General features: G+C 48.1%; 5 protein-coding genes across 5 annotated transcripts; 3 read left to right on the top strand and 2 right to left on the bottom strand.

Annotated features, from left to right (window-relative positions):
* Positions 1–1,156: 1,156 nt before the first annotated feature.
* Positions 1,157–1,658, bottom strand: LHYA1_G000786 (uncharacterized protein; the record flags this gene model as incomplete). The annotated part of the gene is made up of 2 exons (XM_031145775.1): positions 1,157–1,358; positions 1,393–1,658. The coding sequence occupies 2 exons, from the start codon at positions 1,656–1,658 to the stop codon at positions 1,157–1,159; spliced, it is 468 nt and encodes a 155-aa protein (XP_031009657.1).
* A 1,067-nt stretch (positions 1,659–2,725) lies between these two features.
* On the top strand, positions 2,726–8,659 carry bimE (Negative regulator of mitosis; the record flags this gene model as incomplete). Its single annotated transcript, XM_031145774.1, has 3 exons — positions 2,726–5,657; positions 5,709–6,169; positions 6,218–8,659. 3 exons carry the CDS (start codon positions 2,726–2,728, stop codon positions 8,657–8,659), a joined length of 5,835 nt encoding a protein of 1,944 aa, XP_031009658.1.
* A 793-nt stretch (positions 8,660–9,452) lies between these two features.
* Positions 9,453–9,966, top strand: LHYA1_G000784 (uncharacterized protein; the record flags this gene model as incomplete). Its single annotated transcript, XM_031145773.1, has 2 exons — positions 9,453–9,639; positions 9,800–9,966. The coding sequence occupies 2 exons, from the start codon at positions 9,453–9,455 to the stop codon at positions 9,964–9,966; spliced, it is 354 nt and encodes a 117-aa protein (XP_031009659.1).
* A 222-nt stretch (positions 9,967–10,188) lies between these two features.
* On the bottom strand, positions 10,189–11,265 carry LHYA1_G000783 (putative enoyl-CoA hydratase, mitochondrial; the record flags this gene model as incomplete). The annotated part of the gene is made up of 2 exons (XM_031145772.1): positions 10,189–10,762; positions 10,880–11,265. 2 exons carry the CDS (start codon positions 11,263–11,265, stop codon positions 10,189–10,191), a joined length of 960 nt encoding a protein of 319 aa, XP_031009660.1.
* Positions 11,266–11,346: 81 nt separating this feature from the next.
* Positions 11,347–12,128, top strand: LHYA1_G000782 (putative ankyrin repeat protein; the record flags this gene model as incomplete). Its single annotated transcript, XM_031145771.1, has 3 exons — positions 11,347–11,637; positions 11,733–11,873; positions 11,991–12,128. The coding sequence occupies 3 exons, from the start codon at positions 11,347–11,349 to the stop codon at positions 12,126–12,128; spliced, it is 570 nt and encodes a 189-aa protein (XP_031009661.1).
* Positions 12,129–14,072: the final 1,944 nt, after the last annotated feature.

The raw sequence follows: 14,072 nt of genomic DNA, 5'->3' as shown, positions 1-14,072 counted from the left end.
GATCGAATGCTTATTGTTTCCGCGAATCCAAGACGGGGAAGAGTCACTCCGGGAACCCACATTGAAGTATTTATTAAGCTCCTCGGGTCCACCCGAGCTGCATAATATCTACAGTATCATTCTAGATCCATCCGGATTGACCACCTTACCATCCATCTCGTGATGAAGGACGAAAACGAAGAACACAACTTCCAACTCTTTCGAGAATGTCTGTCTACGCCACTTATTGAAAATTCATCCATTGCTCCAACAAAGAAAGTTCGAAAGGCTCGTGCGGGGCGTAAGACGGCTATCAAGCCCGTCTCAACCTCAGCGGAACAACCCGATGATGCAGCTGAGCTTGCGGATTTCATAGATGTAAGTATTATCTATTTGAAAAGAGATAGCAACATCCTGATCAAGGGAACTATAGTATCTGGCCACAGAAATCTTCACAAATCTCCCACCCGAGCTCCAAACACTCACATACTCAACATGGCTCAATACACCCTCTCTACAAAACCAATATAGCATCCCCGTCCCACCCGACACCATATCTAAGCTCATAAACACCCTCCCACTATCAATAACCGACACCCTAACCACCTACTCAATCCTCAGCCCCACAAAAACAACCCTTGAATTCATCAACCCAGTCTTGACATCCTATCTAGAGACCCTAACCACCGCTCCTCTACCAGGGTCCCAACTACGCGCCAAAGCAACAGAATGTGAGATCTGTCTACGGGAATGGGTACCGTTGACGTTCCATCATCTGATACCGAGAGCCGTGCACGCAAAGGTGTTGAAGCGGGGCTGGCATACCGAGGATAGACTGGAGAGTGTGGCGTGGCTGTGCAGGGCGTGCCACAGCTTCGTTCATCGGGTTGCGAGCCATGAAGAGCTGGCCAGGGAGTGGTTCACAGTGGAGAGGTTGATGGAGAGGGAGGATGTGAGGAGGTTTGGGGGAGTGGGTGGGTAGGGTGAGGTGGAAGGCTACTTAATTACGTGAATTGATGTTGGGATTTACAGATGCGCGAAGATGAGAAATCGTTGGGGATGAGAGGAAAGTGTATGTTTCAAGGTGACATTGGGTTATCAGCTGTGGTTTTTGGTTGAGCGTCTTTGAGAAAATGCTTGTCCTTCAGTCAATTGACACCCCGTTTTGTAAACCCGACTAACTCGTGAAGTCTGCTATTTCCTGCTTGGCACCTTCAATAGCCGGGACCCAGGGTACTCTGCTTCTCGTAAAGAGCTCGACTTGAGGAACGAACTCCAAAGAAGCATCTTTTCCATCAATACAGCCAGCTTTGATCACCATTACGCCAGGATATCCGTCGCTGGTCCGGTACAGAAGACTTCCGCACTCTGCACAAGCACTTTCAACAAATCAGTATGACGAATTCCAAAAACACGGAAAGAAAATCCAGGGCTTTGAATGCTGGTGAGGCAAAGGGTACGAACTGGTTGGTAATTGTGTTGCCACTGTTGGCGACCTTGGACCAAGTTTTGAGTTCACCAGAGAGAACTTTGAGCTCATCGGTAGACCACAGAATATTGAGGGCAAAAGCCGCTCCAGTGAGCTTTCGCTCGTCAAGACAATGACAGCGGAAGTTGAGGATTGGGGTTTCGCCGTAGGAGATGCGGTTAGCGCCGCAGAGACAGGAGGATTGAGTCATCGTGGATTTGAGTGTTTTTGGTTGTCGTTGGTGTCGAGTATTGTGGAATGGAATATATTTCTTGGTGATTGACGAATTGGAAGTGGAAATGAATGCATTGCATTGAAAGAGAAGGGAATACAGTTTCCTTTATAGATTTGAGATCTGAGAGGACCTTTCTTTCAGTCTTCTGTCTTCTCTCGGCCGGTAACAAGAGTCAAGACAAAACTTGGTCATCATACGGTACCTCTCATCAATCAACTTTTATCGTAGATTGCGGCCATGATACTATCTGCAAGCACAGTCCCGCTACGAGTGAGAATTTAGTGCTCATGTAGTAAAGTTATAAACGCTTTCTCCGCGGTTTGGTGGGGATTAATAAACACTTTATTCCAAAAGGAGCAAATGCGATAACCAATTGCAAGTTGACGATAGCTTGGCTTCAAAAGACTTAGAAGGAAAAGTCATGAACAGAAGCTGCTGTACAAAGATGACAAAGGTTTTATTTTAGATCGATCGACCAGAAAAGAATTTGGTGTGGTAGGATGTCCTTGAGCCAGCTTATTTACTCATCTTGAATAGGTTGATATGATGGCCTTTTGAAGCCATTATTTGGAATAGAGTCCTGTTCAGCGACAACATCTCTAGTCTTATTCCAGATGCCTAGATGATTAGAAATACTTCCGTCGGGAGAGGATACGACCATGGTGGGCAAAGCGAAGAAGAGAGAAGCTGGCGAAGGCCCAATAACCAATATCGGAGGCCAGATACTTAATATGTCTTCATCTGTGATAGGATATGTGATACGCTACTACATTGTAGAACGTGATGTGGGTGAGTTTGAGTTTGAGTGTCTGTAGAGAAGAAAGGATGGTTGACTGGGGATCCAAAAGTTTACTCGTAGCGGGCGGCAACTTTTCAGCCTCGTCGCGAGACGCGTTTTCCTGAGGAAACCGCGACGTCCAGCCCAAACTACCGCCACAATGTCTCTCGAAATATGAAGCATTCTCCTTGGGACCTTCGAATACAACAACATGTCATAAGTCCCCGACCAGATTGTACATGAATGTCCAACAGATTCCAGAGAAATGGCTTCGGTCGTTTCGTTAGGCCTGCATCAACCTACAGGACTTCAGCATGCAGTCCAAGAACACCTCCTCCCTGCAGACCCGCCCAGTACCTCATATACCTGGGACAATCACTTTGATAATAATGCCGGCTCGACGTACGATTCGATCGTGGATGAAGACGAGCTACTTGTAACTCCACGATGCGTTATTTGGTCGAGAGGAGGGGTCTACCGCAAAAGCTATAATTTTGACCTGGAGAAGGAGCCGGTCAGCCAGGCTTTGTTGACCTATTTTCCCAGTATTGGGCCTCTCGAATCCAAGGACACAACAGCTACGCAGAAAAATGGGGGCTCTAAGAGGTCGGCGGCCATCGTAGTCTTCTTGAAGACTCAGGCGCATGTTTACTTTCTTTCTGGCACGAGCCATGTTATACATCTGCCATTCGAGGTCGAATCTGCGATTGCTGCTCCAAATGGCATTATATTACAGCGAAAACTACGAGTCGACAATCTTGTCCCGGCTTCTTTGAAGTTTCCGAAAGTACCTCCAAACTCTTTCGTTTCGTCACAACCGCAGCCATGGTCTGCAGCAAGCTCTCAGCAGTCCACCTTCTCGATCGCCGACCTTGGAGCGCCGAAGCAGTATTCGACGCGATTCAGCTCTACATTGAAGGATTTGTGGGATCCTCCAGCTCTGAAGAACGATGCAAACTGGCCACGGTTATTCTCCCTTACGGATCCTCTCTCTGAGATGGGTTTGATAGTGGAGGGACCTTCGAAAGCTAATAGCAAGGGACATCGGAGGAGCTCAGGAAAATTTGCTGCGTTGGATACGGCAGAAGAAATACTGCATGTCTCACGTCGAGGAGAGTTCTCTGACAAAGACACCGAACATCCTCTTGTCCTGGCCTTGACATTAAACCGGGAAACCAGCATGTACACTGTCTGGAAGCTATCGTATATTAATGAAGAGTCTGCGAGCGAAAAACGCCGTGTTGCAAGTGATACGGCTCGTCGAAGAAGCTCTTTCGTTCCCGGTACAGCAACCGGAGCTACAACTCCAATCTTGAGTAGCCAGCCAAATTTTAGGGAAAGTCTCGGGGGCAACGCTGCTGGAATAGGGTTGAAACTAGGCAAGAAGCAGGCTGATGTTACGAAAGATAAGCCTGTCGATGTAGCTGCTGCCATCGATCCTGACTGGGAAATCCCCACAAACCCAAGAAGGAAGTCTCGTCGTGTAAGCTCTATGCTTGCACGAGCAGATCTTTCCGCCAACCATGAACGATCAGCATTTTCTGAACTGGCCACAGGCCATCAGCATACGACAAACAGACGCGGAGAGTCTTTAGGGAGCCAGCATGGCAGAGTCAGTAACGGGGTCTATAGCGGAACCGGTGGACCTAGTTTATCACAACCGTCACAATTCAGCCATAGCCTTAATAGCTTTTTGGAAGCCCCTGTAGATGAGCTACTCGATGAGCTTCGTGCGGGTGGGGATTTTGAAGGATTTCATAACATGGGCCTCGACGATGAGGAATTTGACGCTTTGAAACAAGAAGTTGTTCTCTCCAAGGTCTGCGATGTACCCGCTGAACACAGTAATGTCCGGTATTCGAGTCAACATATGCCTGCTGCAAGTCAATGTAAGATATTCATGCTTACTGCGCCGCCTTCTGCCGCTGATGAGCGGTTGGGAAATGCCATTGTTATATGCGTCCTAGATTTGGATGAGAAAAGGCTCCTTGTCCTGACGCTTTACAAGAACAACCTCGATACTAAAGAGAATCATCTTAACGGGAAAAGAAGAGAAAATCATATTTCTTTAGGCCCAAACCCTATCATGAGAGCGAAAGGTGTTCTGGATGCCTGCAGGCTTGACGACGGTCATATCTCACGTATTCTGGTGTTGACTGAAACTAGGGATGGCTTTGGTGAATTGAGCCTCCAGGCTCCATGGAGTGACATGATGAATATCACACTTCCTGTTACGTTCACTATAAGCAACATTCGGAATCTTGGGCATGATGCTACACCACGTGCCAGACGTGAAGGTGGGTTTAAGCGTGTACTAAGCCAAGGACCTCGTGCTCTGCGTGGTTTACGAAACTCGAAGCCGCATGGTTTTGTCGACCTCGTTGACGATGAAGGCAAGATGCATCAGCTCCAAATATTACTTGAGCCTCGGAATCCTCATGTAGGTAAAATCCTCGAGGTTTGTAGAGCTGTTCTTCCTGGTCCGAAACGTGGAGAAGGGTTCTTAGTTGGGTGGTGGAACGCAATGCAATGGCTTCGACTGGAATCAATAGATACAGTGGACATGGAATGGACAGCTCTGGTTATTACGTTGTTTTCGATGGTCCTCGGTCTCGGCAGAAGATCGATGTCCTCTGAAAATAAAACGCATGCCAAGAAAAAGTCAGGTCTCTTAAGATCTAGCAGCGGTGCGCAGTCGGATTTGGAGAGTTGGCAAATGATGCAAACGCAAGAGGCTTCATATGGAAACACTCTGCCCTCCTGGGCGGGGAATCCAGCGTGGAAGTGGCTTGCTGATGATGATAATACCGCCAGTAGGATAAGGGACGCGGAACCTCTTTCTCCTATTTTCCCATCTTTTGACGGTGATAAGCCCAACTTTGTACAATGGCATGCCAAACTGGCTCGGGATTTTACGAGCTCGACCATTGGTCAGTCTTTAGTGTCAGGAATTTTGCCAATTTCTGGAAATAGAGACACAGACTTGCGCAAGAGGGCACTCGTAGATACTTTTGTCGGCCTTCATATTCTTCATGAAGAGCAAAAGCTTGACACAACGATGGCCGACGCTTTGAGCACAGGTGTTGCAAGTCTGACACCCATTCTGGCTCAAATGTCCCACTGGCTTGGTTGGTCAACCTGGATCAACTACTACGAACTCGAAGAGTCTTCCCTGCTGGAGTTAAAGTATGATCGAGGTAATGCCACCTACCCTTTTCGAGGTTGTGTCCTGCTAACAACTACTACAGACTCGCCCATTGATTTCGTTATTCCAGAGCCATTTGAATGTCCTTCTATTCACCAATGGATTGAAATCTGTTTGACTACTCAAAATAATACGACGTTTTTGACTTTACCCGAGTTGATAGCTACTCGAACTTCGGAACAAATCAAGAACGCCTTTGAGTTCGATCACTGGACTCGACTTACCCCCAGAACCCTTCTCTTCGCACAATTCTTTGCTTCTAAGCAACCGGGCTGGTCACCTGTTCAATTTGTTGAAGCTTTGGCGGCTGCGGGGATGGACCGACTACTTCTCGAGACCCTTCCCGAAGCTGTTCTCGCTCCTTTACAGGAGGCTATCGTTCAATGTCAGACTGAACCGCCTACGACCTGGAGCAAGGATCTTTTAGCAATTGTTGGACGAGAAGATGTAAACATATTGTTGACTCCGGGACAACGACCCCGTCAGACCCCGTCAAGTCTACTTGTGAGTAATTTATGTTACCTTCAGATCGTCCACACTAACATTTCCAAGGTTCCAACTCACGAAGCGAGTCTTGATGTCCATGCAATTTGCCTCTCCATAACAGATACAGACGCGACGAGAGCGCTCGATGGGGCGGCAGAGATAGATCGACACTCTATTACCCGTGCTATATTCAAAGATGACCGGAGAATGAATGAAGCTATAAGCATACTCAACACATCAAGGCCCACCGTGGCACGTTGCAGACCTGAACCGCAATGGACCGAGTCTGATCTTCTAGAGGCCCAGAAAGAGCATGCACAAATGTTAGCCTATCGAACACTTGCAATTCCTGCTGGACGAGGGCTGCTGTACTTCAGTGCTCGCGTACCACTCTTGACCGAGAGGCTCATGATCGGTGGTTTTAACTTAAGTTGTGTTATGAAACCCGACAACACTACTGTTGGAGTTGATAAGAACGCATTTACGGAGGAGAAAGTGTGTTGGGCATTCTTCCACGCTGGAGTCGCAGCTGGCCTGACTATATCTCGTGATGCCAAGGGAATCGACACTTCTTGGATTCTGTTCAACAAGCCCGTTCAAGACCTTAGCAATCGACATGCAGGATTCTTACTTGCGCTAGGTCTCAATGGACATCTCAAGTCTGTGGCGAAGTGGGTGGCTTTCAAGTATCTGACCCCGAAACACACCATGACCTCGATCGGCTTACTGCTCGGTCTGGCAGCATCGTATATTGGAACAATGGACTCGTTGATAACACGGTTACTGTCTGTTCACGTCACTCGCATGCTACCACCGGGAGCAGCCGAATTGAATCTCTCTCCTTTAACCCAGACCACAGGCATTATGGGAATAGGTATACTTTACTGCAATACCCAGCATCGCCGGATGAGCGAGATTATGGTGTCTGAGATTGAGCATATCGATACTGAAACGGAAGAAGAGCCTTTGAGGAATGAAGGATATCGACTTGCAGCTGGTTTTGCGCTCGGATTTATAAATCTTGGCAAAGGTACCGATCTCAAAGGACTTCACGATATGCGGCTCACTGAGAGACTTGTTGCACTGGCTGCTGGTAGTAAGAAAGTCGATCTGGTTCATGTATTGGACAAGGCTACAGCCGCTGCGGTTGTAGCTATTGCACTCATCTACATGAAGTCTGAAAACCAGGTTCTAGCTAGAAAAGTCGATGTGCCAGACTCTCTTCTGCAATTCGACTATGTTCGTCCGGACATTTTCCTACTTCGGACCCTCGCAAGGCATTTAATTATGTGGAGTAGGATCGAGCCAACGTTCTTATGGATTCAAAAGAACTTGCCACCCGCTTATCGAGGACGAAGTTCACTACATTGCGTTAGCTCTTTGACAACTAATGATCTTCCATTCTACGATATAATTACTGGGCTTTGCTTCAGTATTGCCCTACGTTTTGCGGGTTCGGGCTCTTTGGTCGTACGAGATCTCCTTATTCATTATCTGGATCAATTCATGCGGATTTGTAATATCAACGCCGACACCTACGACCAGAAGTTGACGCGGAACACAATAAGGAATTGTCAAGATTTGATGGCACTTGGAGTTGCGACTGTCATGGCCGGTACAGGTGATGTCGTTGTTTTCCGTCGACTAAGATCCATGCACGGTCGGGATGATAGTGATACGCCGTATGGAAGTCATCTTGCTGCTCACTTGGCAATTGGTGCTCTGTTTCTAGGAGGTGGAACTTTTACCTTTGGCACGTCAAACTTGGCCATAGCTGCTTTATTGGTAGCATTTTACCCTATTTTCCCGTCTTCGGTCCAAGACAACAAGTCTCATCTGCAAGCCTTTCGCCATTTCTGGGCCCTGGCAGCTGAATCCAGATGCCTTGTAACACGAGACATTGACACAAACCAACCAGTACCAATGCCAATCACGGTAACGCTTCGCAACGGCGAGGTGACCCAGCGGCATACACCATCACTTCTGCCAGAGGTAGAGCAAATAAAGACAGTTCGTACTGACAGCACTGAGTACTGGAACGTAGTTCTGGATCTCGAGAATAATTCAAAGCATATAGCCTCTTTCAAAGCGACACAAACAGTCTACGTCCGCCGCCGGCCTGCTCACGATGCGAATACATCTGCATTCCAAGCTACGCTGCAAGCTTTGAACGATGATGATGGCACGTCATCGCATTCTCTAGATTGGCTCTTCGAACTCCCTGCTTTTGCATCACTTACCAAAGCCGAGAGAGCTCTTGTTCTCCCGCCCCATCATGGCGGCTCGAGCGATATACACGCTGGGACGAAAGAGACAGTCGTGGATGCTCGACTTGTGCTAGAGAACGCAACCATTGATAGTGGGAAGAGAGATAGGTTGTTAGGACTGAAGTTGTTGTTTGAATGGGCGGATAGTAAGAGTGCTGAGGGTGGTGATATGCAGTGGATTCGGCGAGAAGTGGTGGAGAGGTTGAAGGCTAGAGTGTGGATGGCTGCTGAGGAAGCATAAAGAGTGGCATTGGCGTTTTGCTTTGCATTACATTGGTGAAAAGGAAGGAAAAGGTGCATTAGATCTATACTTTGATCCGTGAAATAGAATCAATTGAGATATTAGCAACAATCGGGTGGGTTCCTGGGTAAGGGCGACCTTGTGTTACATAGGTCGAAGTACTGGAATTGTTGAATCAAGCATGTATCTTGGTAGTAAGGGCCGGAGAGGACAAGGCAGCTTTATTTACCTGTTACGAGTGAGTATCTGAGCCTTGATGCTGAGATTTGGGGGAAGTTGTGAAGCCCCCTCCCCACCCCCGGCATTACACGTGATCCCGGGGCTATATTCCGGATCCACGACAGGGGTAAAAAGAAGAATCCCATCATCGTGCAGCATGGCATTTGCCACTCGTTCATCTACAGCAACTTCAATCGTCACATCTAAGTATCGCAATAACGCGAATCATAAAACATCTACACTTATATCTGATAATCATATGTAATAGGACAGCTAATTAGGAGAGAATAAGGCCATTGAAACATAATAAATGCGTTTACATGTGTCAATTGATGTAACCATGCGATGCTTCCTTGTCTATCAAGTTCAAGCCCCTCGCTTCATTCCCCACCTGGCAACAAAGCCATGACGTCGTTACTATAGCATAGCATAGCATAGCTATCTAACTTTCCCTTTAAAACCTCCTCTCTCTTTCCTTCACCTTCTTCATCACAAAACAAACAAAACAAACACATCAATCATCTCCTCACAGTTCAGCCCAAGCCAACACAGCACCCTCATAACAACACAAACAATGTCTTTCCTCACAAGAACCACCCCAATGCTCCGCATCGCCGCTCGTGGCAGCGGAAGCTTCGCTCCCCGCGCTTTCTCGACGTCCATGGCGATGAAGAAGAGTCCGGTTGAGGCGGCCAAGGACGCGGCGAAGACGGTTGATCGGAAGGTTAGCGATACGCTGGTTGATGGGATTGAGATTGGTCGTATGTCTGCCCTGTTTCGTATCTCTACTCTACTCTACCCCTCTTTGCTTTACTGCACTCTAGTACCTTGCCCAACAACAATGGGCGGGGGATGGATGATGAGGAAGAGCGCTTCTGTACCTTTTGAGTAATGTGGGCTAATATATTATTGGTGTTGTAGAGACTGCAACTGAGAAGGCAAAGTCGGCTGCTGGTTTGGCATCGGATAAGGCGTCGGGTAAGACTGCTGAGGTAGCGGGTGAGGCGAAGGGCAAGGCGGCTGAGTTTAAGGGGCAGGCGAAGGGAAAGGCTGAGGAGTTGAAAGGGGAGGCGAAGGGGAAGTTGTAAATGTGATGTGATTTGATGCAACGAATGATGGTGTTGGGATGGGATTGAGTGTATGATAAGAGTGGAATGGAAGCATGCATGCATATATTCGCAAGAAGTACGTTTTCCTTTGCACTTTACACTCTTACTGTTCAATTGCCGTGAGACGTTTCCTTTTGAACCCCGAGACATGATGATGTCAATTATGAGGTTCTTTATCCCCATCCTATCTTGTTCCTCCTTTCACCTCCCAGTAAAGACCGGCCTCCTCTTCTCCCCAAAAGCCCTCAGCGCCTCATCCCTATCCTCCGTCCCCATAACCCTCTCATACATCTTATTCTCAACCTCCTCCCTCGCCCACCCCACTGCCTCCAACGCAGCCCTAACCGCCGCGGGCCCACCCTCACAAACATCCCCCGCCAACCTAACAGCCTCCCCCAACGCGCCCTCCTGCGCTCTCCTTCCCGTCCCCTTCCCGTCCACATCTCCCTCCTCAATATCCACCAACCGATCCGCGAGCCCCAGGAAATACGCTTCTGCAGCACTGACTCTCCGTCCCGTAAGTATCATATCCCTGGCTCGCGCTACCCCGATCAGCGCTGGCAGTCGGTAGGTGCCACCGGCGCCGGGGATGATACCGAGGCGGGTTTCGGGCATCGCGACGATGGCGGTCGAGGCTAGGACGCGGAAGTGCGTGCATAGGGCTAGTTCGAGACCGCCGCCGAGGGCAAGGGATGATATGGCGGAGATGGTTGGGATGGGGAGGAGGGAGAGGGCGGTGAATGTTGTGCGGAGGTTTAGGAGGAATGCTTGGGTTCTGGGGGTGGGTTTTAGTAGGGGTTCCTTGGACTAATGGTGATGATATGAGGATTGGATGGAGTAATAGGGATTGAAATGGAGGTGGAAATGTAGGGGTAGATGTATGGATCTATACTCTTCAGCAGTAAAACCCCTCCGTTCCTTCAAATCAGCCCCAGCGCAGAAACAGCTCTCCACCTCACTAGCCAGAATCAACGCCCTCGTCGGCCCCCTTCCATCTACCCCCGCTGCCCCGCCATAGCTTGCCTTCTGCGGTACCTCGTTCCCTTCGGCGTCGTATTCGGCGGCTATAGCATCGATGCTCGAGCGAAGTTCTTGTAGGAGGGCGCGCGAGATGGCGTTACGTGCTGAGGGGCGCGCGAGCGAGAGGATGCGGATCCGGCCGGTTGATGGCGCGGGGATGTCTGTTATTGTTATTAAAGGTGGGGATGTTGAGTAGAGGCGTGGGCGGAGAAGAAGCTTGGGGAGGGTGGATGGGAAAGGGCGGATAGGTAGACGCATTTTTGGGTTTGTGTCTGGTGGTGGGAGGTTGAGGTGAAAGCAGTTTGGGGAAATCCGGGGAAGCTGAATGAGCTTCAAACGATGTCATCAGAAGCTAGATATCCCTGCACATATATCGATTACTATATATCTTACAACTTCAATGCCACTTTCAAATCCTCTCCGTCCAAACACAAACTTAAGAATCAGGAATTCTTTTATTTATTAATTTTATCTAACATGGATCCTAAATCCTCAAACCTCCCACCCGAAGCTATTGCTTTCGCCTCGAGAATGTACGACGCTGCTAGAGCGGGGCAGATGGATATTTTTCAACAAGCATTGCCAGCGGGACTACCAGCTAATATGACGAATGAAAAGGGTGACAGTCTTGTATGTTTTCATGTTCTCATGTTTTCCCTTTTTTTTCTTCTCCTTCTAAATTCAATAAAACAAAATCTTCCACTGATGATTACATATCAACACAGCTTATGCTCGCAGCATATCACGGCCACGCCCCGCTCGTCAAACTCCTGTTATCGCACGGCGCAGATGCCAATTCGCTGAATGATAGGGGACAGTCGCCTCTAGCTGGTGCGGTGTTCAAGATGGAGTCTGAGGTGGTTGAGGTAAGTGGTTTTTATTATCTTATACGCCCATGCCACCCCCTCTTGTATTGAAAGCTTAGGCTTTTGCATTGGGGGAGTAGTGAGTGAGTGATTTGAATGAGGTTAATGATAACATAGACGTTACTTGAGGGGGGAGCGGATCCTGATTATGGGACGCCGAGCGCGATGGAGGCTGTGAAGTTGTTTAAGCAGGAGGAGAAGTGGAAGGGAAGGTTTGAGGAGGCAAGGGGGAGGGGGAAGGCTGGTGGGAAGTAGGGAAAGTGAAGTTTGAAGACATGTTTTTAATTGGAATAGAAGATAATTTCCATCTCGAAGACATTCCCTCCTTACGCGATCGCGCCTTCCTTGCCACTTTTGATTCTTTCCGAAGATAAAACCTGCCTCTCTGATCTCTCTCATTTACTATGAAGCTCGATTTACTGCTTCCAGAGAGAGGACAGATCACTTACATGGAACGACAACGACAGGAAAAGGAGAGAAAAGGAGAAGAGACTTAGACTTCTATAGAGAAGTCCCTCCTCCCCCCAAAATCAGATTCTCTCTTCAGACCCCTGCGATTTCCTCTGAGATACTACATACCGATAGGACCTCTAGTGTAACAACGAGAGCGATAGGAGTTCGACGACGATGGGGATCGCGGGAGGGTAATGAGTGCGTCCAGGTCTTGGAGAACTAGTTAGATACTAAAAGTGTGCAAATTAATTTTGTTCGTCTTTATGGCAAATGATACAAATTGCAGGCTAAGTAGCTGGACTAGGAGAGAAAACAAATAGATATGAGATCATATCGAAATTATGGGGTTGGGTAAGTTAGTAGTGTCTTGTCGTCGAAATCGGTTATTGCCGCTTCGAAGGATGCAACTTTGAAATTGTGGTGGAATATTGAGACGGGAGAATGCGAGGATACTTTTGAGGCTCCTGTTGCAACCGTTCGCTCAGCAGCTTATCATGGTGACCCGTGGTCTCTGCGAGCTATGATGTTGATGATGCGAGGGTTTGGAGCTTGCCAAAGAAAGAGCGACTCTGTTCTGTCGTTTTTATGACCCAGAATTTGTAACAGGAAGCCTTTAGACAGATCAGCAAGAGTTTGAGATCATTTTGGGACCTGGGTACGTACCTACACGAAGTCCCTCATCTCATCGTGGGAGCGCATCTACGTATACAAAACGTGTCCCGAAGTTCTCGAAAGGCATGAAAGCATTGTTTCTCTGGTTGAACTCCTTCCGTCCAGTCGTCTTGACCCGAGGTGCCAAAGGATGTTTACGCCGCTGGTGTCTAGAAATTTGCGAACAGATCTGAACCATAAAAGGTTACGCCACCAACGGAATCACCACGATGAAGGTTTCTAGGTTGGAATTTGTCACCGGAAGTTCCGACAAGAATTGTAGGATCTGGCGAGCGATCTCTGGTGAAGGAATCGCCAGCTCGGACCCAATTTGCATTGACAACTTGGCAAGCTGTTGGGTAACCCAATATGGCTTTATAGGAGAAAGAATCATGGCATTGTTTTCTTTGAATAATAATGGAGTCTATTTAGAGGTCAGTATTGCGAATGGCTTACTTTCAACAGCGCCAGCTAATGTAACTTTACGTAGATGTGGACATTGTCCGTGAATCCTTTCAATTTCAATAGTCTCCTCTTTCTCATCGGCATTACCGCCAATTATGAACAGGATCGCGTGGGAACATTACTGAAATCTGGCGTTGTTTGCCTTCGTACCTGAGTTTAGACATTCCAAGTATGCTGATGCTGAGCGAGCGAGCGAGCATGAGACCAACTTTACGAAGGAGGTAGTTCTTACAAGTTACAAGTCAGTATCGTAGTGCCTAGTTGGGTAATTATGGGCTATTTTGGGACATTTTTAAGTGTGAATCCGGAGCCCCATCCCATCTCACCCCAACCCTTTCAACCAGTGTACGGATGTACTGTACAAAGCCACCTCGGATTGCGCAGCGACGATGACCATCCCATGATTCCCATCACATCAATAATATTACCTGTGCCTTAGCCTCGCTGCCCGCTTAATATAGGTACATTGATTGCTGGATCCGCGACTCGCGATCCGAAGCTGTCAATTGGAGTGCTGCATTCTGGAAAAGGGATCTCGAGTTTATTGATCCTTTGCGGCAAGCATTGAAGACGGATTGCAGTAGTAACGTGTCACGGCATGGTCTACCCCAGAACGCGTTTTGGTAGTAC

The sequence above is a fragment of the Lachnellula hyalina genome (genome assembly GCF_007821495.1).
Source record: "Lachnellula hyalina strain CBS 185.66 chromosome Unknown contig00003, whole genome shotgun sequence".
In the NCBI taxonomy this organism is placed as follows: Eukaryota; Fungi; Ascomycota; class Leotiomycetes; order Helotiales; family Lachnaceae; genus Lachnellula; species Lachnellula hyalina.
This window is presented reverse-complemented; position numbering and strand designations above follow the sequence as displayed.